We start from the raw sequence: 26,181 nt of genomic DNA on the forward strand, positions 1-26,181 counted from the left end.
TCTTGAGTTAACCATATATGGTTGTGAAATATGAAATTGATTGTGTAAATGTGGTTGATTCATATATTTGGCATATGGAACTAGGACACCCTGGAATTAAGAAAATTAAAATAATTAAATTGGGGTTAGTTCCTAAGTTAGTTAAAGTTGTATACCATGCCTGTGAATTTTGGTTATTTGGCAAGATGACCGGGAAGTTTTTCCCAGTGGGAGTGAAAACAAAGGAACTTCCCAGAGTAGTGCATTCTGACTTTTGTGAGCCGCTCAATGTGAGTATCCATAGTGGAAAGATTTACTTCATCACGTTTACTGATGATTTCTCAAATAAAGGTATATTTATTTGATCAGTAGGAAATTTGAAGCTTTTGAATGCTTCAGACGTGATAGAACTGATGTGCAAAATCAGTTGGGAAGAAACATTAAGATTCTAAGAACTGATCGTGGTTGAGAGTATAACTCTATTGCTTTTGAGAAATTATGTGAGAAACACAGAATTATCAAATAGAAAACAATGTCTTTCACACCACAATAGAATGGTATACTGAAAGATGGAATGTAACACTACTCAATGTAGTACGTTGTATGTATTCACTTTCTTCTCTCTCCAAGAAGTTCTGGGGAGAGGTCATTCGCACAAGATATTCTGAAAATAATTCTCCCAGAGTCTGTTGAGTCAGCACCCTATGAACTATGGACAGGTAAGAAAGCGAACTTAGAAAATCTAAGGAAGTGAGGATTAGTAGCTCATGTACTAATACTTCAACCATATAGGAACAAGTTGGATTCCAGAACTATCATATACAAATTCATGGGATATCCAGAAACATAAAAAAGATATGAGTTCCATAATCCGAAAAAGGGATTATTGAGAGTCATGACGCAGAATTTCTAGAGAAACTAGAAGAGGAACCGGCGATGGAGGATCTTGGACCCCTACATGTCATTGAAGATGACTATGATATTGACTCTCAAGATGAACCAGGAATTTTCGATCAAGGAACTCAAGGTCTTGGAGATCAAGTTGATCCCCAAGAACAAAACGCAAAACTTAGGGTAAGTAGGAGTAAAAGAACAAGAGCATCCCAACTTATTTAGATGACTACTACCTTTATCTATGTGAGCTGTCTTGTCACAAAGTTGATATAGATGTGGAAGAAGTAGTTGATCTTGTAACCTATTGTGAAGCAATAAAATCGTAAGAATCAGGTGAATGGTTAAATGTCATGCATGAGGAAATTGATTAGGGGTGTCAATACCCAGTCCGACCCTCTGAAACCGGCCTGAATCGACCCGGACCACACCGGACCGATCCTTTAGCGGTTTAGGTTCGGTTTGTGGATCCAGAGATCAATCGGGTTCGGTTCAGTCCGGGCTAGACCGACGGTGCATCGCAAACCCGAACTGTTAGGCCCGAACCCAGCCCAAACCACTAGGCCCGAACCCAACCCGAATTGTCAGACCTGAAAATCACTTATTCCCCCCTAAATGCCCTAATCTCTTTCTCTCTCAGTCTCTCCTCTCTCGTCTCGAGTTCTCTGTTCTCGACTCTCAACGGCGGCAGCGACGTCACTCCTTACTTCCTCAGTCCTCACTCCTCAGTCACTCAACAACACTCAAGCTTCAAGAGTTCAACACTTCAGCTGTTCAAGCAATCAAGCCTCAAGGATCAAGGGCTCAAGGTCATTCGGCAGCACCGGCATTCGGCAACCGGCAACGGCATAAGCGCAAGTCGCAACCGGAGGTAGGTTCTGATTATCCCTTCTTTTTTTTTTCAATCTCAACTCCTGATTCTTCATTTCTATTTTCTGTGTTACTGCTTTGTTTCGTTTTTGGAATTAGTTTCTTCTGAACTTCTTTTTTTAAAATTTTTTTGGATCTTCATATTCAAGTTTTGAACTTCTTTCTGATTATCCCTTTTTTTTACCCACTTCTGAGAAACCCTATATCTCCGACGATATTTACAATTTTTTTTTTTTGTTCTTTCTGTATTGAACGATCTTTAACGATCTATGGTGTCGATTCAAATCTAGAGAATTCACCTCTGAACCGACATTTCGTTCTTGTCCCTGCAATTTTTTTTTCCAATTGAGAATTCTTAAATCTCTTGCTGTCTTTTTTAAGTTTTCACTGGATCTCTTTTTGATCTCGTCTCGTACACTTGAACCAAATGATTTTTTTCAGTCAATTATGCATTTGATTACGTTTGTTCATAGGAGATCAAATCACAAAAAAAAGACACCGTAGATGTTGTATGGACTTTTAAGTGGATCACATCTTGTAATTGCATTTGAAAATCTTCTTGGGCTCCACTTCCATATGATATGAACTTTTGTCTAATGTTCAAATGTTGTTCTTATAAGAGAAAGAGAAGAAAAATAAGCACTAATCGGATCTTAGTAGTTATATAAAACCGGTACCAAACAGAATCCAAACCGTTATCATAAATCGAAACCGACACGAAACCAAATCGCACCGAAATCGAACATTTTTTAATAGTTTGATTTCGATTTGTATAAAAGTCACACCGAAATCGAAAAGCCCGAACTGAAACCGGCCCGTTGACACCCCTAAAATTGATTATATCACAAAGAATCAATTATGGGAATTTTGTGACTTGTTAAAGAGTAAAAATGCCATGGGTTGCAAATGGGTATTTAAGAAAAAGTACAATGTAGATGGGTCTGTTGATAAAATCAAGGCCCGATTTGTCACAAAAGGTTACACCCAAAAGGGTGGAATAGACTACTAAGAAACTTAATCATCGGTAGCAAAATTTGCCTCTATTAGATTGATATTGCCACTGGTTGCACATCTGGACTTAGAATTGTTTCAGATGGACGTGGCAACCGCTTTTTCTAAATGGCGAGTTGAAAAAGACCATATGTATGCGACAACCTGAAAGTTTTCAGGTAATGGGACAGGAAGTTAAAGAATGTAGACTTAAAAGGTCTTTGTACGACTTGAAACAAGTTGGACATTTATGTAGACATCTTGAAGAGTGAGAGTAGTTTTACTATTCTCTCCTTGCATGTTGATGACATACTGTTAGCTGGAAATGACTTGGATATGTTGAACAAAACCAAGTTAGAACTCCGTAATAGTTTTGAAATGAAAGATATAGGGGAAGCATCCTATATTCTAGGAATTCAAATCTTTAGAGATAGAACACAACGTATGTTGTGAAAAAATACTTGAGTTCTGTGATGAAAGATTCGAGATGCAGAATTGCAATCCGTTGTCAACATCAATTGTATTAGGAAAGGCTTTGACGAAAAGCCAATATCCTCAAGAAGGATAGAAAAAGTTGAATGTACTTTATGCTTAAGCAGTAGGTAGTTTGTTATACGCTATGTGGTGTACACAATCGGATTTGGTCAATCCAGTCGTTTGTTAAGTAGATACCAAAGTAATCCTGACTTTGCCCATTGGAAAGCAGTGAAAATGATTGTGAAGTATTTCAAATGAACAAAACACTTGAAATTGTGTTTCCAAGAGGAAAAGCTTGAGATCATTGGAAACTCCGATGGTGACTTCGGAGGTAATAAAGATGATTATAAGTCTACCTCTGGTCATGTATTTATATTTGGAGGTGCAGTTATTTCTTGGGGAAGCAAGAAACAAGTGTGTGTTGCAAGGCACACATAGGAAGCTGAGTATATTGTTTGTAGTATGTCAACTACTCATGCAGTTTTGATAAGATGGTTCTTATTGGATTTTGGGCTTGGTCTTATAAATGGACCAGTGAAAATATTCTGTGATAATCAAGTGGCAATAAGCTTGATACATAGTGGCGCAAATAGCTCAAAGGGAAAACATGTAGAGATACAATATCACTATATACGAGATATAGTAGAAAAGGATGAAATTACAGTAATCTATATACTTACGAGCGATATGGTAGTTGATCCCCTTGCAAGGGAAGTTTGTGCGGAAGCCTATATTAAACATGTAAATTTAATGGGATTTAGAACAATCTAAGTCTGTAAATTTGAACTAAATATTTGGAATATTTATGGGACTTAGAACAGTCTAAGTATGGAATAGGAACTGTATGCTCCTTGTCATGACAATGGAAATTTTTTGTTATTCCTAGAAATGGGAACGGAAATGAAAATATCATGATGGAAGTTCTTGGAAAATGGGAACTTAAAATACAAATGTAATTCCTGGAAAATGGAAACTTGCAATGTGAATGTAAGTTCTAGAAATGGAAAATAAGAATGTGTATTCGGCCAACATGGCCAAGTGGGAGATGTTGGAATTATGGCCACGTTGGCCTCACTCCCAACGTCTCTTTGGGATAATCTTTGTGTTATCCCGTATAGCAAGGGATGTGGAGAGAATATAGGCAAGGACGATCCCTAATAGAATGGAATTCCGTTTTCTCCGACGGATGGGATAAGAGTTTGTAAATAGTAGGCTTCTAAAAGGAACTAAACATTCGATTACGGTGGAGCCCTAAAATCACCTGGAAACCGTTTCGTTTTTGTTCCCTCCATTGCTTTCTGTTTTTCTTGTGTATTGAACATGAAACAGGTATCTCCATTGACGCACATCTTAGCTGATTGCTGATCGGATACACGCTGACGCTGCTGTACTCCCAAGAGTACTAGAGCTCTGACATTCGGTTGGGGCTGAGCTTGTTGTGGTAAGACGAATCAAACACTCCATATGCCTCCTCGTCGATGCTTGCAACGCCCAATCTAAACACTAACCAATAAAACCCCTAATCTGCCAATAATGAAAGATAAACATACCTAAAGAACACAACTTGCTTTGGATTTCCAAGGAGTTGATCGTCTACATATATTGATTGGCAACAATACAAGGGCTAGCTGCACCTGTTTCTATCTTTTTTGATGGACAGATTTAAGATCTGATTTTATTCTACATAAATCCATAGATACACATAATGTTTAGTGTTTTTGTTAACCTTCATGAATACTACCCTCGATCTTTATTTGGGGTTCATCAGTGCATCCAAATCATCTAATTAGACTTCTCTTCATGTCATACAGTACTCTGTTTTTGGATATTTATTTCTTACATCGATACTTGAAATTAACTTGGATCTGGCTATTAAAAAAATTTAAAAGCCGGAACTCTACTCCGGGTGCTCCCTTAATCTTCGTTCCTCTGCTCCTCTCCTTATTGCTCCCATTAATCTTCTTTCCTCTACACTCTTTATGCATTCCTTACTCCCTGATCATATATGGAGAGGGATCATAGTTTAAGGAGCACCAATGTTGTTGTTGGTTCTTTTTACACCCTAGAGAAGTTCCAAACGTATGGTCCAGATCCCAAGTTTCTCGATTTCAGGCCTTGCATCATTGCCATATTGAACATCTTATCCCTACAGAGTTCAAGGTAATGAAATAATAGCTGCAAAGAAATGATTTTTAAGAATAAGAAATATTTCTATTTTATTTTCTTTGGCAATTTGAAATGAACTCATAGTCTATGTATGTATATAGCACGATATGGAAAAATGCTACAAAGCCATGGAAGAACATTTGGTGAATTTCTGAACAATGGAATGGTTTGTGGGCACTCCTGTGGCCCTTCCAATCCCACCTCAGAGAGCACCATGGATCACCTTGGTCTCTTTGATCTCCATTGTTGTTCCCTCAACTTCAACAATATGTGTGATTCAAATCCCATATATTCCAAATCCAAAATGCACGGTTTCTTCATAGTTTAGAATCCCAAAAAACCCTATAGTTAGTTCATCATTTCATCTTCTTCAGGTGGGTTTTTTTTTTTTTTTTTTTTTTGGTCCCCTATTTTTCTTCTGTAATGGCTCCTATTGTTGTTGATATGTAAATATTATTATATTAAAGTTTCCATAAATTAAATTATGAAATTGAGCACAAAAATGCAAAGTACGAACTCATTTATTGTCATGAGGAAATACAGTTAGAATGATAAATAGATGATGCTGATTCAACTAGGATTGGTAAATAGATATACTTAATTTGCAAATGTGTGTCTCCTATTTCTTACTCCTTTCTCAATAACGAAATATAGAAGTGTGTTCTTCCCTCCAGGGAACTCGAATAGGGTGACCCCATTCAATCTGTTCATTTTCGTCATGGGTAAAAAAGAGTTTTCAAAATAAGTTGAGAGTAACTTATCATTATATCATTCTTATTGTCGATGTGAAATGTCAAAATTACCCTTAACTAATAGTTTGAATCTTACCTTTCTTTCCGCAATCGTATTGATGAGATCATAAGACAAAAATGATTTCTATAATTATTTTATACGATATGAAGAAGAAGGATTGATCTTATAAGTCTTTTGTAAATGTGTACTTACTATATAATGGTTGATTTTCTCCAATGCCTTAATCTTGTCAACAGAATTTTCACCAGTCACAATACTTTTCTCCTCTTCAATCAAAATAAAACTTGACTTCAGATCGAAAAGGAGAACAATTGAAGTGATCGATAATTGATTGTCACTATGTGGAGAGTGGGTTCAGCGAGTTTTTATAATTAAATATCACGCCAACAATGCTTAACAGTTTTTTTTTTTTGTTCTGTTTTGGGTATTGACCTCTCACAACAAATACAGGGAGAGTCATGGATTTAATGGTTGGCCGATTTTTAATTTTTCAACATTCATGGTTTGTGAGACGTGAGAACCCAAATTCTAAACAGAGGAGGACTTGGTCATCCTTTTGTTTTTTTAAACGGACTGGGTCACCTTTCATATTCTATTTACTTATGCATATCTGCTTGGGAGATGAACGTATATTTATGAATTTAGTGCACGGTATTGAATCAGGTATTGATCATTCTAGAAATTGATACGATATCGATATGAATCGACATGGATTGATACGTATCAGACAGTTTTATCCTTATTTACCTGATACGTACAATTCCATCGGGATCGATTAGATATTGAGGTCGCTGGTTAATGATGCCGATACGTACCTCAAACCATACATATATCCGACCCAAATGAATGTTGGGAATTTCCGTGCATAGAAATAGCAGATAACAATGCCAATACAATCACAAGATAGAAAATAACATCCTAGCAACTAGTTTAAACTTTAAACCTGAATTGAATTGATCTGTCAGGATTTGTCTATCTGAAATGGCAGAATTTGAAGAAATCTTTGCATGAATATTCCAATTTAGAATCCCAGAAATTGGAACCGATCCGGCCGATTTTGATACGAATCAAACGACTCTTAATTCGATTCACCGATTTTTGAAACCCTGGTTGTCACCAATGGTCGAGTTTTAGCTCCAACAAAGTAAGAATAGTACCACAATTAGTTGGTGAGATAAAACTATAGAAACGTCATTAGATTCTATTATTTATTCTTATTTTGAAAAGCTAGATTATTTTATGTGATTTTAGCCTCATTTTTTTGAACCATTTCTAATTATTTATTTTGGGACCCAATTTTTTCTCACCTTCGGTGAAGGAATCCATTCATTACTACTGCCATTGGACCCGTGTGATTGGAAATTGGATTTAAGAGAGTTGCTGTCAAAGTCTGGAGCCTGGGAGATTATGATGACACAAGAATTCAATTATACGGTCAAATCACCAATGGTGGAGGAAAACTCGTATCTATATTTTTTTGACCTGAAATTTGCTATTGAAATGCGATAGGAGTAATCCGATCTAGCTACGATTGTTCCCCATTCCAAGGCTGCCTTTAGGTAAGGGTTAATCGATTACTCTCCTATGCCTGCCTGAGGTATTAATAGGATACGAAGTAGAACTGTACGACTAGTGGGAGATCTGAAATGAAACAGAAGAGAAGAAAAAATTGGGATAAAGTTCTCTGCACTAGGGGGTACAACAGGGTGCACCCAGACATATGGGGGTGGGCGAAATGACCAACCTACCCCCTCTAGATGACCCAAACCCCGTTCATGTCCCACCCCATGTGTCTGGGCATAGACTGCGCCCAGATGTGTTTCCAAACAGAGAACGTACACCCATATATTTTTGTTCAGAACTCCACAAGATAAGAGCATGGATTTAGTAATTGGTATAGTATCAGTCTTGGACGATACGGATACGAAATTACAAATTGACCCTTATCAGTCCAAATCAGATATGCCCCTATTTTTCATTAAAAATCATTTGTTTTTTAAAATGTTTTTATCCTTGATCCGAAATCGATTCCTGGTCTAGAATCAGTCAAGAATCATTATCGACCTTTACCGATACTAATACGGATCGGCGGACCAATCCGATTCTTAGAACCATGGGCAGTAGGACAGGGTAGACCTGGAAAAAGTGTCACATGGGTTATGGCACCAAAGAGAGGAACAACCACATCCATATTCCTAATTTGATTATGCGTCTCTTTGCATGCACGAAAGGTTACAAGAAGAGAGAAGGCCCTGTCTTCTCGCTCTTTCGCTGAAGCGAAGTAGACAAAGAGACTGTCAGAGTCAATTTAATTAACAAACTTTCCACGACGGAGGATAGATTAGTTGGAGGAGGGTAGACCTCATGGAGTCATGGGTCAAAGTCTAAAAGATTTTGTTTTTTAGGTAAACAAAGTCTCAAAGATTAAGATTGCCAAACAAAGACACCTGCGGACGTAATCTAAATTAATAAGGGCAAGAGATCTTTGGCTGGCCGTGTGGCCCTGCACCAGTGTGGGACTAATGATACCACACATACACATTAATATAAATGAATTTTTTTTTATTTCATATGGGCATAGTGAGAATTTCACATTCCTATCATTAAGAATTATGATGATTATTCTTTATTTCCTCCTTGTCTAGTGTGCAAAGAATGTAGTCAGGTAGGAGTAGGGAGAGGCACCATTAAAAGGTCCCTACTCTTTATGGAGATTTATTCCAAAAGATGTATCTATTAAGGGGTTTGGTTCCTCTACACGTACCAACAAGTGAACGTACATGAGAAAGTCAACCACCAATCCTATTTTTATCATTTACAAAGGGAGGATGGATTCTTATGAAAAAAATAAAATAAAATTTGATTGAGTCTAAGTTATACGTTCACCTGTTGGTACATGCAGATGATCTAGTCTCTTTATTAAGGGTGGAAACCTTCCCACTTATAAACCTACGACCCTCCCTAAAACTGGTTGATGTGGTAGACTGGTATCAATAGGGAGAAAATGATGACCATGGTTTCTCTTCACCTACACCTACGACAAAGATAAACTGTTTTGAAAAAGAAACCTCACTGACTCTTAAGGACCAAAATTCTCTTCGACATATTTACCCAAAAGTGAAGAGATTCTTTGAATTTATTAGTCATCGGATGGATGTGGCTTTAGGGGCAGTGTTGAACTTCGAACAATAGAGTGAGAATTATGACCATCCATTTTTCTTTATCGTGGGTAAAAAGAAACTTTCTTTGACGCTTCTGTGCTCTATTCATATGTCAAGTTTCATCCCAATCTTAATTTGCCATATGGTAAAGAAGAATTCTAAACTACAAAAGGATGCATGGGACTATATCGATGCACATAGATATAGATGGATAAATTAGTTATTCAAAAAGGGTAAATAATTGAATTTGATTGAAATTTTACACATGGTTCCTATTAACATGTCAAGTGTCAATGCAAGTGGAGTTGCCATCATGGTTTGTAATCTAGGATTGGAATTTGTACCAGTTGAACCTGATTCCAATTCGATATTGATCCACTTGTATAATCAAGGGTAAAAAGATAATAAAAACTAATTTTTGATAAATGCATCCAAATCAGCCCAATTATAGACAATCCCAAGATGATCCAATACCAATCTGATACATTGATACCGAGATTCTGAATCATGCATGATTGCCATAAACAGAATAAAGCTTTGCAATTCTAAAGGAAAAAAAGGAATTTATTAAAAGTGAAAAGGACATTTACAAGGAAAATATACCAATACACTAGAAATTGCATAATGGGATTTGAATCTAAATTTTTACACATGGCTAATCTAAAGCATTTCTTGATATCTAATAAATGAATTTATTACATCATCCTTCCACATGGCACAACAAGATGAGCAGTCAAGAGATATCTTTTTGATGTAGTCAAGAGAAACTTTTATCTTATATTTTATGCTAAAATTTCCTTTCTTCTTCCCCTAAATCGTTTTGTATTATTTTGCCAAAATCACAAGTCTCTATTCTCTTAATCTCTTGTTTAGTGTTTTTTTTTTTTTTTTTTTTTTTCTTTTGGTGCCAAGTGGGCTCACCACTATGGTGGCCCGGAGAGAGAATGGATGCCTAGTGGGTCCAAGGGGTTATGGTAGCTAGCTAGTGGTGCATGGCAAGCCCATGTCTCTTGGTTAGTATAATGTCATCATTTTGGACCATTTAACTTTTATTCGAACTGTGATTTTTTGTTTTTTGTATTTTGTTTTTTGATAGCTAACTGTGATTTTTTCTTGACATGACATTCATCTTTACCACGAATCTAAGTGGGCAAATTAGATTGAAATTTATTGAGAGAGTATCAATATTTTTTCTTCAATTTCTATTCTTTAATGGATCATATCGATTTTCCTATATAAATACCAGGAAAGAATCTTCCCAATGAGCACATAGATCCACCACATGATCAGTTAGAAGGGGTTGAAATTTTATAAGCAGTTAATTCTATAATTCTAAGGTCTTTTGCTCACATGCTTATTTCATTCCAATTCGAGTTTGTCAAGTAACTATCTAAAGAATTTAAAATATAAGGCTACTATACAAGAAACCACGCAATAATACAATGCGGTTATAGACATACATGAAAGGGGATCATATCAGATGAAAGAGTAGATGATTGAATTTGACACTAAAAGTGGACATATTTCATATTTAAGCTACCCCTTATATATCTAGATATGCTAGATCACTTTTTCACATGGGAAAACTAAGTGCAACCATTAAGGAAATGGATCTTTGTGCCCTCCAGTTCCCTCTCCAGCCCAGTTCTCCTAGTGCCTGTAATAAGGAGGGCGTAATGATCACTCTACCCCTATCCAAACACTCTATCCGGATGGGGTCCATCCCCCTTATTACAAGCACTGGGGAACTAGGCTGGCAGGGAACTAGAAGAGATACTTTTCCTTAAGGAAATCCCTTTCTAAATTGCATGTGTGGTTTTGATTTATTTATTACTAGTTTCAAGAAATATAATTTAACAAGATTTTACCTGAAAAGATTAAAAAAAATAAATAAAATCAACAAGGACCTATCTACACACGGGTTGCATGTAATGGGATTTGGCTCTTGTGTAGCCGTGGGAGTTGCACAGGTGCAATACGAAAACCACCCCAAATACGGGGGGTGATCATTTAACATGTGGGGTCCAGGTGGGACCCACCTATGAAATGACTACCTTACTCCTATTTTTGCTGTCATTTAACGGTGATGCACATGTGCAGCTCCCACCATAGCTCCACAAGATCTTTTTCCCATGTAATGGCATCTGTCATACTAAGCCAATAGATGCATAAGAAGGGATACCTCACGTTTCATGAACATGGAGAGTTACAATTACATGGTCAGATAATGGAGAGTGTACTAATCCTACATCTAGATACAGAAGCGAATGAAAATACTGCGCTGCTCCCATGCAAAGGCAGAAATCCACCCAGAGTGATATTTACGCACACATATACCATGCATGATGTAGAGTCACACACAATGCCTCTAAACGAATTTTTATCACCTACGGATCTCCTGACTGGTACAGTTACCTAGTACCTCTAATAAAAGATGATGGATCCCACCCGAGCAGTATTTACGATCAGAAAGTGAAATGATCATTTTAGCTCTCCTTATGAGAAGAACCGCACAACAGTACCGATCAACGAACCTCTGGGAATAACGGTCCGCACTAAACGAGAATAATGAGATCAAAATGATCAATCCCCCTCCCCCTCATTTTACGGATCGTTAACGTGCATCACTTTATTCGGCCGGTGCACCAAAAACCTCCCCCATTAATTGATTTAAAAAAGGTTATCCATAATACCTTCATTGGTTACTCCCATGCTTGAGCAGGATGGAATGGCTCGATTTGAGCACCAAGAGATATTTTCATTATTGGGTTATCCTTGTACGTACTTATCCCAAGTGGGTAGGTGTCACATCTGATTGATTGTTGGTTTCCTAAACCCATGATGGTAGACAAATACTTTCTCCAAAACATTGTCCCTATCTATATCTTTTGTCCAAAATGTGGCTTTGCTTTTTAAACTTCTTTACACCACTTTGGCAGTTTCTCTCTCAGGTTCAGATGTACAAAGGCTTGGTTTATCTATATCGGTATTGGCTGAGGTCAATCTCATACTTGGTCGTCGATACTGTATTGAGATAACGATTTGTTGTAATGGCAAAACGTAAAATCATTTTGATGAACCAAATTATCACCCACCAATCAGCTGAAGACATGTGGCAAGATCCTTCATATAGTCCCAATTATTGAGCCCATCTAGCAACCGGATCGATCACTATAGAAAGACCAGCAAGTACGACCCAACCATGAAGATTGACCCGCTATGCATGACTGGCCTCGTCATTGGGTAGGCAAGACAAACGTCGACAATGGAGCAGTAGATTACGACCCGGCCTTATAGGTTGGACAAATGTGACCCAATCATAGAGGACAAATAAGTGTAACTCGACGACCTTACAGGTCAGCCGCCAGATAAGGACTACGAGATTTGACAAGCTTGAACCAGGAGATTAACATACCTTCGAGATTGTGTTAGTAACAAAGATCGAAACACCAAGTTGCCCCACTAGATCATCCTTCAAGATGTCCATGTTGGCCCACACAGCTCGGCACTAGAGCTATTCAGGTTGACCTGAGATCCGACTTAACCATCAGTCAATCTTGCACCAAGGTATCCAAACTGTCAACTCAAGAAGCCTAATCGCTTGCCTGATAAGTTAACGGCCCAACGTCTTTTTCTAAATAGGGCAAGAGTCTTTCAAAGAGGAAACCTTCTCCGAAAAGGAATCCACATCGGATCTCCTATCATAATTGGATTTCTTGCTAAATTGAGATTCTCCACAACCGTCTCAAAAACTATCATAGACAAGCATAACTCAGATAAGGGGGTTCAACTCATTCTTTTCTTGAGTAATTTATTATTTGTTGCAGCAGAGTCTGATGTAGGCATTGAAGAGTCCCCCCCCTTCCCCCGTCAATCAAAGTTGGCTCTCTCTTACATGTTTGTTCTTCTATGCAAATCATATTTGGAAGGATCTCGAGACGATATCTAATTGTAATACATTTAAAAATCATATTTTTAAAATGAAGGCAAAACCATTGGATAAGGATAAATCCAGCCGAACCATGTCGACATTGATATCAAGACTAATACCAATATATATATTTTTTTGGTTGAATATCGATATTAATAAAATTTTTTTTTGAGGTAAACCCGATTCCAATATTTAAAACCATGAATTGAGAGGTTAGTATATATAAAAAAAGAATGAGAGGTTATCAATATATAAATCATTTTTAGTTAAAACTTAAAAGATGGTAAAGCCTAGAGGCTAGAAGTTGCCTTGGTACAATTTGTCTAGGCTTCTGCTTCTCCGTAGAATTAGGAAAGAATATCGATAGGGGAAGAGGAAAGAGAAACAGCTGTTTTTTAGGCCCTATTTAACATAGATCGAGAATTCATCATCTTAAAGACGATATCTGGAATGAAAATTTCATGCTTGTCTTCCTCTAACCAATCATAAAGCTCACCACATACTCTCCCCCAGGCCTCACTGCATGCCTGAGTGCCTGGGGCACCGAGGTCCAAGATGATGATGCCTCTCTCCCTTTGTGAGTTATGAAAGGTGTTTTCATGCATGTGCATCATTAGACGAAAGTAGAGAGAATCTTGGAACACCAGACATAGTACGCAATTTCTTAATCTTGTCTCACTGAATGAGATAAATAAATAAAATAAATATTCTCTTACCAAACAATAAATATTATAGTGGACTATTGGAGCAAGTGGGGTAGCCTATGGCCCGTCACAAAGATTTTCTATTATTTTTTTTTTCTCATCAAAAGAGTTAATAAAAAAATGGGAGAGTGTAAGGGTATGCAACAGCCAATCTGCCAATGAGAGCACACACCAACATTTCAGAGGCGGGATTTCCACCTTTTATGGGGGTGGGGTGGTTATTTTGGCTCCCATTGTATCTGGGTGTGGCCGGTGCGCTTGCCCCACTTCCACCCACCGACCCACCGAGAAAATCTTTCCTAATAAATATATGAGAAGGTTAGGCTATGTAAATAAATAAACAAAATAATTACTGTCAATTTACAATTATTGTTTTGTTTTCTCTTTTCTTAAAATGAAAGAAAAGAAATTTTATTAAACATTTGTGAATAGCCTCCCAAGACAACAACTTAAAATGAGTTCTTTTTCATTTTAGGGAGAAAAAAAACATTGTTTGGTCACGTGGCTCCTATGCCGAGACACACGAGCATGCAAAATTATTGTCTAATCTCTCATGAAATAAAAACTTACATCCGTGATGATTTTTATACGCACACTCTCATGGACCCCCGCACTGGTGCAGGGGCTATATGACGAAGCAACAATCCTTTGCCCATGCTTGATGTGTTTTTACACACTTTTCAGTTTCAAACCCTAAACGACTTGGGGAAGATGAGGGCAATTTAGTCACTTTACTCTTTAATTTTGGTGGGTTTTTATCACAAGGGTAGTTTGATCATTAGATTCCCTGAAACTAATGTCTAAAGTCCCAGACTAACGAATTGGATTAGATTGTCACAAAATTTGAAAAGTAGGGGTGTATTTAGAATTAGTAAACTTTCAGAGGTGCATTTGTACGTTTGAACAATTTGAGATGGGCATTTGAAAAAACCCCTTTATTTTAGGGAGAAGTTTCTATGAACAGGTGGTATAGTGGAGCATGAAAAGGAGACAAATAAACACAGAGATGCTAACATATCCTTCCCTCTTGGCTCAAAAAATATTTTCCTTCTATTTTAATGGAGGATGGTTTCCCATGCTAGTAAAGGAGGAATCCCCCACACTACTCCAACGGGCAACACACATAATGGTATCATTTAACAATAGCCAAAAAGGAGAGATAAAATCAATACAAAAAGTCCTATGAGAAGGCATGCCTTAAGTGGACAGGCTAAGTATATTTTTCAATACCTCTTCACTTTTTAGAAGCAAGTTGGATTGCAAATTAAATTTTCTTCACCAACAAGCTTCCTATTCACTTTAAGAAAGTAAATAAAGGGATCCAACACAACCCTAAGGGGTTATGAACTTGTGATTATAAAAACACACCACATGGGGTCATGGTGGGGCGACCAGACTTGACGTGGGAGAACTTGCGCCATCACTCTGCTTGGCCTGTCTCTTTCTTGCTCTCTTTGTGAGTGGTGGTGTGTGGTTAGGGTTTTTGAAACCTTAGATCGTTGGTGAACATTCGTGTTGACCTTGCTTTGGACTAAAAGTTCAGAAGTTGAAGATCAACAATCCCATCGTTGCTCGAGTGTCGAACAACAACTATTTGGAGGAAGAAATATACTTGCGTTTTAAGGTAATCTATGTTTTCCGTTTAATTTTTATTATGAAAAAAGATCTCAAACCTGAACACAAAGACTAGCACCCGATCTGATTCATCTGCGCATTGAGCTAACCCGATTGTTTCCCAACATATTTTGTGAAAATCGATTGTAACATACCTAAAAAGGGCATGGTAGGTAATGCTCAAAAAATGCTTAAAATGGAAATCATGGCGCCGGGAAAAACAAGTGGAAAGAATATCCCAAGATCTGGTATATTCAGATTGGTTATTACAAATTACTTTGAATACTCTATTTAAAGAAAGCATTGACAGCCAATATTAGCTGTTGCCTTAAACAATTGATTCAAAGACTCAGCTCAAGCACTAATTGGAGGAGTCAATTTAGTCTTAAATGACCTTATCCAACCAAACTTATTTTTATCATTAAAATGACTTTAACATAGACCGAGATAATAGAATCAAAATTAAGACATAAGGACTAAATATACAATCTGATTCCTTCAATGTGCATTTCATTAGAAAACAAGTGGACAATCAAAATTATCATGTTTACTCATACATCTTTTAGAAGTGATTCTCTAGAAAAAGGTACTGTCGAGTTGTATGAACCACCTAAATTTGATACAGCAATTCAACCCAGATTGATTAATCCGAAAGATTTATTCTATCCCTCAAGATGATAAGGAAATATTCTAAGTTGATTTCACATTCTTGGATTATTAAAATAGTTGTTTTTTATCGCTCGAGAATGTGTCATCGACCTAAAATGCATTCCAAGAATGCCAATTTTGAGTTCAAAATAATTATAGGGTTTTAAAAATTGAATTAGTTAATTCCGATTAACCATGATTCTTTGTCTACTCAGTCCAAACAAGTGATGTCGATATTGACCAAGTCCGATGATTCTAGGACAATTCTAGCATTTTTAAGACGATTCTATTGGATTTGATATATCTCGTACTTATTTTGAGTTTTTAAACATTGAAAGATTCTCAACCATTGAGAAAAATATTGAAAATTATGCATGCAATACATGATGAACCATATGATTGGATTGGAGCTTGAAATACCACGATTGACAATGCAAGTAGTCTTCTTCTAATTCTACACTTCAGTTCACTCATTTGACATGCCATGTGGTATAATGGAAGGGGGAAGACATCTCTATGCCATATTTCTTATCATGGGTGTCAAACAGCTTGGTCGGGTCGGTTTAGGCTAGAACTTAATCGGGCCAGTACCATTGAAGGCTAGGACTCAAATCGACCAATTATATGATGGATACTTGAAGTCAAACCAGGACCATTTAACAATGATTGATCGGTTATTGGTTCTTACTTTGGCTCAGTTGCAATTGAAGAACACCCAAGACTAGTGGGGTTATACACTATTGGAGCGTGACATATAGGGAAATTAGTATACGATCTGAGCCACGTGATGATACAAGGGAGCTGGAAGTCGTGGTTACACTTGGGTAGGGAAAATTATCCTCTCAGGTTCTCTATCCGGTATAGTTCCCTAGTGCCTCTAATAAAAAGGGGGTGGACCTCACTCGGACAGGGGGTAAGATCATCATTTCCACCCCCTATGAGAGAAACCGAAAGAACTGTTAAAGGCAAGGAACCTGAGAGGATAAAGAACCTTAGTAGCCTCAGAGTATTTGATCGTACCTGGGAATAGATAGGTTAAAGATATTGGAAAGAGGTAATTTGTAGGGATAAAAGTTTGGCTTTAGAAAGGGAGTTGGGCATTTTGGCTTAATTGAGGAAGCTATGCCTCATCACATATCCAGGAAGAAAATTTTGGAAATTTCAAATGCTATTTCTTCCTTCTTTATTACCAATAATTAGGGCATTAGAATTCATATTCCAATAACTTTTATAATCCTCATGTTCATACAAATTACCTACTAAGTTACAATAACTAATCTTAACTTCTCCTAATAACTTAACCTACCATAACTATCCATTCCCATTTATACGTAACAATATCATTCTCCTAGAACTTTTTTTTTGGGGGGTGGGGGTAGAAAGTAACAGATTTATTGATACTATTGTGTAGTACACGTGGATGGAGAAGAAACTAACTCTATTATCCATGGATTGGAAACAAGTCAAATTGTCGTACACGCGACTGACACTGTCTTCCTTGCTAGGGAGTCAACCATGCTATTTTGCTTCCTTGGAATAAAAGAGAAAATACAACCAGTAAAATAGGATGATAAATGATGAATATCATCCAAAATAGGCTTAAGAGTTAAAGGAGGAGAAACATCACTGTGTTGAAGATAATTCACAACTACTTGCTGGTCCAATTCCACCACCAAGCAACGATAATCTTCAGATATCCCATCCAAGATCGTATAGCCAAAGCTTCATCCTCAATAGTAGTATGAAAATGAGAAGGCAAAGATACTGCATGCAACACATCACCATGATGATTTCTAAAGATCAAACCCAAACCACCGGAATCAAAATTGTGCTTTAAAGAAGCATCACAATTCACTTTAATCCAATTCGGTTGTGGAGGCTCCCATTGCACAATATACTTCATAGGTTGTGTGGTTGCTGTCACAACTCTTCGTCCATCAATATCATGCATCGATCTTCTGAAGTTTTCATAAGCTTTGGTAGATGATAGAATAACATCTTGAGGACTCCATGATCTCCGCCCAAAGATAAAATCACACTTTGATAGCCAAATATACCTCGATCTTCTGAATTTTTCATAAGCTTTGGTAGATGATAGAATAACATCTTGAGGACTCCATGATCTCCGCCCAAAGATAAAATCACACTGTAGACACTGAATTTTATCACCCCCAGCGATGATGACAATAGGACACAGACAGACATCGGTATCTCTCTCAAGAAGGACTCTTGTCCCTACATCTAAACCAAATCACCCTAACATCCCTAAAATGACTTATAAAACCCTTTTACCAAATGCTGAAGGAGGTACTGCTCACCATCCCCCACCACGGCTGTCCCGCTAGTCGGTTAGCGGGCTGTGGGGGTCTAGGGGGCAGGCAACCCCCCGACAGAAAATTTTCTGAAGAGTCAGAAGGGAGCCAAAAACCCAAAAAATAAGAAAAAATGGCATTGCGCCCCCACGGCGCCGTGGGCTCCTTCCATAATGCCGTAGGCTCCTTCCCAAGGCACCGTGGGGATGTGTACCAAATTTCCAAGGCGCCACGAGGGGGTGTGACATCAGCTTGCTGACGTCACCCACGATACCGTGGAAAAGTCCCCCACGACATCGTGGAGGACTTATTTGGCCAGGAGAGAGAGGGGACCCCTCCCTATAAATAGGAGGGTCCCCCTACCCCAAAAAAGAAGCTTTTCTCGGGTAAGGAGACCCTCCAGGGCTTGTTTTGCCCCCTTTCACCCTCTTTTTCCCCGTCTTTTCCTCATGAGTCTGTAAGTGAGTGAAGTTCTTCGACCTGGGTAGATCCTTCGGTTACCCATCTAAGCATAGAGTGATTCTGCTCTTGGGTATTGTTATCCCGTTAGTGTACGGATAATGAAAAACCCCCTTCACAGCCGTTATTCTGTTTGTATACAGATAACAAAAATCCCTTATATAGCCGTTACTCTGTCCGAAGTTTGAGTAGCGAAACCCATCTCATATAGTCCTTACTCTGTCCGACAAGAGAGAGACAAGCCGATCGTCCATCTCCACCTGAGCCGTGGGACATCACATATTTCGCACTCGATGCGCTTTCGTTTATTTCGTATATTTCTTGACAGGTATCTGTATCTTTCCTTCTTATTATTTTTGGCATAATGTAGACAATTAAAGTAACTTGTTTTAGTGTACATAGTAAATGATTTTTCTTTCTTTGTCATGATTAGTGCATCATAACTTAGCCTTATATGTTAGTATAGGATATATTATTAAGGGAGAATATTCGAAAACCAGCATCTAGTAGAAAGATCGGTTTATCCGGGCGAGGTGGATGCCTAACACCTTCCCACCCTCGTAACCTGACTACTTACCATGAATCTCTGACCAGACCATATGGCATCACGTAGCCCTTTCCGCTAACCCCGGATGGGGCTACACCCATTGGGTCCTAGGCCCTAATTCTAGGTGGCGACTCCATTCCTTTATAAAACATGATACCAATCTCCATGATGATTATCGAAACGATACATCGTTATTCATCGAAGTCAATCTTTGTTACCAAGAGACTGAGGAACCCTCGTCCTAAGGACCACGGTACTTACACACACCGTGATAACCAAATATACCATAAAATAAAGGTTGCAAGGGTGATCAATCGCCTATTTTCCTCCTTGAACTCATCTACACAAATTGAGCACTCAACCCGTTCAACTTAGCCTTTTCCTTTATGTCACTTGAAACCAATTGAAATAAGATTTGTGAAATAATTTTCCACTATTTCAAGATTTCTATTCAATTTATTTATTTGTTTTTAAAAAAAATTAAATGTAAAAATCAAACCCAACAATCTGAGAAATTGAAATAGAAATTAAACCAAATAAAAAACTTAACAAACAATGGATTCGATTTGGTCGGGCTAAATTTGACACTCCAGTTGTTGTGCTTCGTTTTTGCATGAATTACAATAATTATGAGCTCATGTGATGACGGTCTTCAAGGTATATCTAGTACGTCAAACGGTAACCAAAGCCCATCTCCCAAACGGCCCAACAATTTGGAAATCGGACGGTTGAGAAGCACCGCAGCCAAAGAGATAAGAGATTCCGTAAGGGCAAGAAAGATTTGAGCAGGACCAGCCCGCCATTAATTGCATCGGCCCCTCTGTCACTCTCTCTCTCTCTTGGTCTCATTTGTTCTTCCCGTGTCTGCGTTTATGTGTGTGGTTGCAGAACAGAAAATAAAAGAAGCTTCAAACCAAGTCAACAGTCTCTCTCTCTCTCTCTCTCTCCTAGAAGGTCTAAAAGAGCTCCCTAGAAACCCAACGAAGCATGAGCGAAAAGGCTCTTCCCGTTTCCTTTTTATCCTATCTTCTTCTCTCTATTTTCCTGGGTTAGGCTTCCTAAAGGAAGAAAACAATCTCATTTTTTTTCTTGTGATTCGCTCGCCAATCTTTCGTTCAATCTGCTGACGAAGAGGGGGTTATTATATATTTTTTCATGTTTGGTTTTGCTTGTGTAGAAAGTTCTCTAATTTGAACCCGCAGTCAAAGAAATCAATTGGGGAAGTTGTATTCGAGGTTGTCGTCTAACTTTACAAACAAAGTTTGCGTTCATACTAGATCTGCTTTGCTTCACGGATCTGTTTCCTTTTTTTTTTCTTCTAATCCTTTGCACCTGAAACCCTTATTCTACTGATCTTTAGGGAGAAGGGACAGTCCGAAAGAAAGGAGACTTCCTTTTGTGTTTTGTGTCCATGGGGGCTTGCTGGAGCTCTCGAATCAAGGCAGAGAGTCCATCTCACACAGGTACTGATGTGCTCAGCTTTCACAGTTGTTTTTTCCCCCACACTAATGCCTGAAATGTGGATTTTAATCATTTTAACGAACTGAATATGCTGGTTTTATCCTTATGGATTTTCAATCCGTGTTTGTATCGGAGGGTTTGATCGATGAAACTCCGAAGCCCATGTGGCGTGCCGCGTGCGCGTCTTTGATGTTTAACTTAAACTTCTGGTTTTGGACCCCCTAACCGTTCCTTTACCCGTTCCATTTTTTTAAATCATTTCCTTGTAGTTTTTCAGTTAGATTTAGCGCCAATTTTGCTTGAAATGACTGGTATTAATCTGGTAAGTTTATTTGTTATCATTGGAAATCTTGTAGTTCTTCCAAAGATTTAATTGACTGACGCAATTTTTTGATACATAACTGAAATGGGTTTTTGCTGTAGTGTTTTTTTTCTGTGACATCTTCTGTCAGAGAATAAATTGTTAGCGACCAGAATCACCAGATGATGAATTTCCCTGTCCTTTTCTGATATCAAAATGTATCGTTCATTGTGCAGGGGTGAACTCAAAGAGTGTTAGCAAAGATGGAACTTATCTAAGTGGTGCAAATAGCAAGGGTTCGTCTGGTTCCGTGCCTCCAACCCCTCGGAGTGAGGGTGAGATTTTGGAATCCTCCAATGTAAAGAGCTTTAGCTTTAGCGAACTCAAAATGTCCACCAGAAACTTCCGACCTGATAGCGTCTTGGGAGAAGGGGGCTTTGGTTCTGTCTTTAAGGGGTGGATCGATGAACATGCATTTACAGCTGCCAAGCCTGGCACTGGCATGGTTATCGCTGTTAAAAGGCTCAACCAAGAAAGTTTCCAGGGCCACAGAGAATGGCTGGTTAGTATTATTTTTCCATTCTTAGGTTTCTCATCTGGAGATCTGGTTCATCTTCTAGTTTTGGACATCACATCTTTATATTTGAATGATGGGTAGAAATTGAACATGCAAGGATGCTATAAACACTGGGATTTGACTACCTGTTGATGCTTTTCTAGTATTGCATTGTACTTGTTGAGCCTGCCAACAAACACTTACATAAAGTTTATCTTAATTGTCTTATTACTTGGTATTTTTTTGCAAATCTCAGGTTGTTTATATGCAACGAAATATAGGAATTTTTAGATGGAAATATATTTAACTCTTAGTTGTACCTGTAAGTCTACAGGCAGAAGTTAACTATTTGGGGCAGCTGTATCATCCGAATCTTGTAAAATTGATTGGCTACTGCTTAGAAGATGAACACCGGCTTTTAGTATATGAATTTATGCCCCGTGGAAGTTTGGAGAATCATCTGTTCAGGAGTGAGTTCCTAATAACTGTACCTGTGAACTTTACTAATTCCCACCTCTCCCTTTTGTTTTGGTTTGTGGGCAATTTTCCTTCACTAAAGAAACTTATGTAAGGCTAGTCACCTCAATAGTTTATCCTTCTGTGCCTGATGGATTTGGCTGTTTCTGAAACAGGGGGTTCTTACTTCCAACCACTATCTTGGAACCTCCGTATGAAGGTTGCTCTCGATGCTGCAAAGGGTCTTGCATTTCTTCACAGTGCTGAGACAAAAGTTATATATCGTGATTTTAAGACTTCTAACATTCTTCTAGATTCGGTATGAAACCTGTGAAATCACATTTTGCTTATACTTTTCAATATTGATGCATTTAATTGATTCAAATGTTTTTAATGATTTTACTAGACCTATATCAGCTAACACTAAACCTGCTTTTGGAAAATTAAAATCACAGAGCTACAATGCAAAACTTTCTGATTTTGGTTTGGCCAAGGATGGTCCAACTGGTGATAAGAGCCATGTCTCTACTAGAGTCATGGGGACCTATGGATATGCAGCTCCAGAGTACCTGGCTACAGGTATACAATTTATTTGTCTTTGTTTGCCTCCATATTTGCATGTCATGTGCTGTTTTGAAAGAATTTCGAACTCATGTGGACTTGTTTGGCTTCTATGCATTTTATTCTTTGTGTTATTTTGCTGGTGCAGCAGTTGATGCACCTGATTTTAAGAGTGGTCAAAGAAAAACAGAACCTGATTGTGCAATGACCTTGTTTTTGTTAGTAAATGTCTCCTGTTTTGTTGGCAACCTGGACCTGGTTGTAGATACTGGACTTGACCTGCTTTATCTGAGTTATAAATGCTGAGTTGGAAGCTTTGTATGGTATTGAGACTTGATTCATCTGAATGGAAAACCCCAGCCTGATTGAGTTTTATAATTAGATGACATGGGGCACAGTTGCTTGGAGAATGACTGCCACTTATATGTCAGTACCTCCCAACTTCTTAGGAGTTCATTCCAATCCGTAGTGCAGACCTAGTTTCTTCTATTGCTTTGGCATGAAGGGTAGTTTTTGAATTAATCACTATGTTTATATATTTTAGGAAGAAGCTTATATAGCATGTGGGTTTGACATCTCAGATCCTAATCTAACAGTAGAATACGCATGGCCAACTTATCTTTTCTTAAATATTTTTTTTCAAAATCTTAGGGAAAAAATAAAATTGATTGTTTCTCTTTGTACAAGAGAAAATGTCTACACAAGCAACTTTAATAGAATGTGGAGGTGGAATTGTGCTGAAAATACATGATCTCTCTCTCTCGCTGTCTCTCCTCTCTGCGTGTGGTGGTGTGGGTATAGTATTTCCTTGGCCTTACCTATTCTGCAAATCTTAGTTTGTTTGGTTAGACTTGATCTCGAAGCACTGAATATTTTAACTGTAATGAGGTATTTCTGGCTACATGTAGCTCTGTATTTTGATTTTGACCTCAGGTCGCAATGATGTGTCCTTCCTTCTGATCTTCAGTTTGATTTTCTTCTTTTGAAGGTCATCTAACTGCCAAGAGCGATGTATACAGCTTTGGAGTTGTTCTCCTGGAATTGTTATCCGGTCGACGAGCTGTAGACAAAAACCGCCCATCTGGAGAGCACAACCTAGTGGAATGGGCCAAACCTTGTTTGACAAACAAACGAAAAGTTTTCCGTGTTCTCGACACACGTCTGGAAGGGCAGTACTCATTGAATGGAGCCCAAAAGGTAGCAGACCTTGCTCTTCAATGCCTCTCCACAGAAGCCAAGTTAAGGCCAAACATGGATGAGGTGGTAACAGCATTGGAGCAGCTACAAGACTCCAAAGATGTAAGTACTCAGAATGGGAATGAACCAAAACAGCAGAACTACTCCACAGGTGATCCTAGGTCCCGCAGAAGAAGTGCAGAAGAAGTTTCTAATCGGAAAGCTACTGCTTATCCCAGGCCATCTGCTTCACCCCTCTACACTTGAGAGCCAAGGAGAGAACTTGATTCACCTGTAATCGTTCCCAATGATAGAAAGTTCAGGAACTCAGGTATGTGGTGTACCTGAAACTGTTCGATTGATGTATAGTTCTTGGTTTGGCCATTGTATTGGAGTCAACCATATGTAAATTGTAATCATGTTACACTGTTTGTGCCTGGAATCTGAGGAACATGATGAGTAAATTAAGAAATGAGGTTTACCAACAAAGTCTCTAACTTTTGAACGGTCAGCTTATAAAGCAGGGATTAATATCATTTTGAGGAGAAGAGGAGTGACTTCCTTTACCAGAAAAGAAAGAATTTGTGGAGTAACTTATTTTACATATAGATGACCCAAGTACTTTTTATCCACTTATCCTTCCTGTGTTGATCTCCTTTTTGGCCTTTTTAGAAATGATTCCACTAGCGTTACATGTGTGTTCCATTCGTGGTGGGGACGATATTGGATTTCTTTGTCTCGGTTCTCATCATTTTCGCTGATTGACTTGTGACCGAGAAAAAGAGCAAAAGGGAAAATTATAAAAGATGATGACTCAGAGAGAGGGTTAGGCTAAGGTTACCATGGTTGAAGCAAATTAAGAACGCAATGGCTCAATGAGTGCGGAATGACATAGGACTTTGAGTCTCCCTCTCTCCTCATTTCGCTTCCCACTTACCGTTATACGGATTCCTCTTTTTGGGTTAGCAAATATGATTTTTTTTTTTTGTTTTTTTGTTTGGTAAAAGCAAATATGATTCTTTGTTTTGTTAGGAGAGGTGACATTCTTAAAAAGACAGATGGTTAATGAATTTAAGGCTGTGTTTGTTATGTATTCTTGGAATAAATTTTAGGTCTATACAACACATTTTGGAGCGAGAAAATAGAAAAGAATTGGGTTTCAGAAAATGTTCTAAACTTAGAATCTACTCCAAGAATGTATACGAAACACAATGTAAGTTGTGAGATTCAAAGCAGTACCTTGATCTCTAAACAGTGATCCTACACAGATTATAGAAAACAAACAAATAAAGGAGATGTAGATTCATACATTTGTGGTTAAAACTTGTAGTCGATCCTCAAGCTTGAACTTCTCTCCAAAAGCCTTCCACAACTTTTTACCTTTCTCTCCCGTGAGTAGGAATAATAGAATAATCAGAATGACGGCTGTGGGGACCTTGGGTTGAATATATAGCATATTCCTTGACCTTAATCACATCCCCACAATGCGTTAGGTCGGTTATGCCCCTGACTAACTAGAGTGGGTTAATAACCTTTATGGGCCCAATTAAAAATACTTGTGTTAATGAGGCCCAAAACCCAACAATCTCCCACTTGGGCAAAATTAATACATGTATCTTCATTGGAATTGGCCAGAGTCCCATTCTCCATTCAAATAACTTTGATTCTGTCAACATCCATTTGTGTCGAACGACAGCAGAAGATATACCTCAATATACGGCATACGACTTTCTGTCATCACAGCCACAAATGATCTATCAACGCGAACCACTTTGGGCATATGTATAAACAAGGAAACTAGAGCATGACGAGTGATCAGCAAGTGATGCTCTTTCCCTGTAGGTCCTCTACCTTGAAAATCCTCATAGGTAGCATACTTTGACATTAACTCATACTTGGGCTAAACCGCCATAAACTTGAGTTAATACCACGCTTTGGCTAACCGCCTGTGGCTTATCCGCCACCTTAGAAACTTGGACTAAATACCGCCTATGGCTAACCACCATCTCACAAGACATGTTAAATAAGAAAACATAACCAGTAAATATATTAAAATAGCAAGGAATACAAAAACCACTGGTTTGAATAAATGAGCTCAAAACAAACTTTCATTTAAACAAGTACATCAAAATAGACTCCCACTAGACAAGCATATCAAAACACTCTGC

General features: G+C 38.2%; 1 protein-coding gene across 4 annotated transcripts; it reads left to right on the forward strand.

Annotated features, from left to right (window-relative positions):
- Positions 1-20,604: 20,604 nt before the first annotated feature.
- On the forward strand, positions 20,605-24,518 carry LOC122641545 (receptor-like cytoplasmic kinase 176). Of its 4 annotated transcripts, none has more exons than XM_043834825.1 (8): positions 20,643-20,965; positions 21,501-21,826; positions 22,155-22,290; positions 22,453-22,595; positions 22,732-22,855; positions 22,986-23,055; positions 23,674-23,676; positions 23,826-24,171. In XM_043834825.1, exons 1-8 carry the CDS (start codon positions 20,914-20,916, stop codon positions 24,094-24,096), a joined length of 1,125 nt encoding a protein of 374 aa, XP_043690760.1. In that variant the 5' UTR covers positions 20,643-20,913; the 3' UTR covers positions 24,097-24,171. The 4 variants fall into 4 exon arrangements, with proteins under 4 accessions (XP_043690752.1, XP_043690760.1, XP_043690767.1 ...); XM_043834832.1 differs by having other exon boundaries at positions 22,989-23,055; XM_043834817.1 differs by lacking the exons at positions 22,986-23,055; positions 23,674-23,676 and adding an exon at positions 20,605-20,636 and having other exon boundaries at positions 20,863-20,965; positions 23,826-24,518.
- Positions 24,519-26,181: the final 1,663 nt, after the last annotated feature.

Source organism: Telopea speciosissima, chromosome 1 (assembly GCF_018873765.1).
Source record: "Telopea speciosissima isolate NSW1024214 ecotype Mountain lineage chromosome 1, Tspe_v1, whole genome shotgun sequence".
NCBI classification, from domain to species: Eukaryota; Viridiplantae; Streptophyta; class Magnoliopsida; order Proteales; family Proteaceae; genus Telopea; species Telopea speciosissima.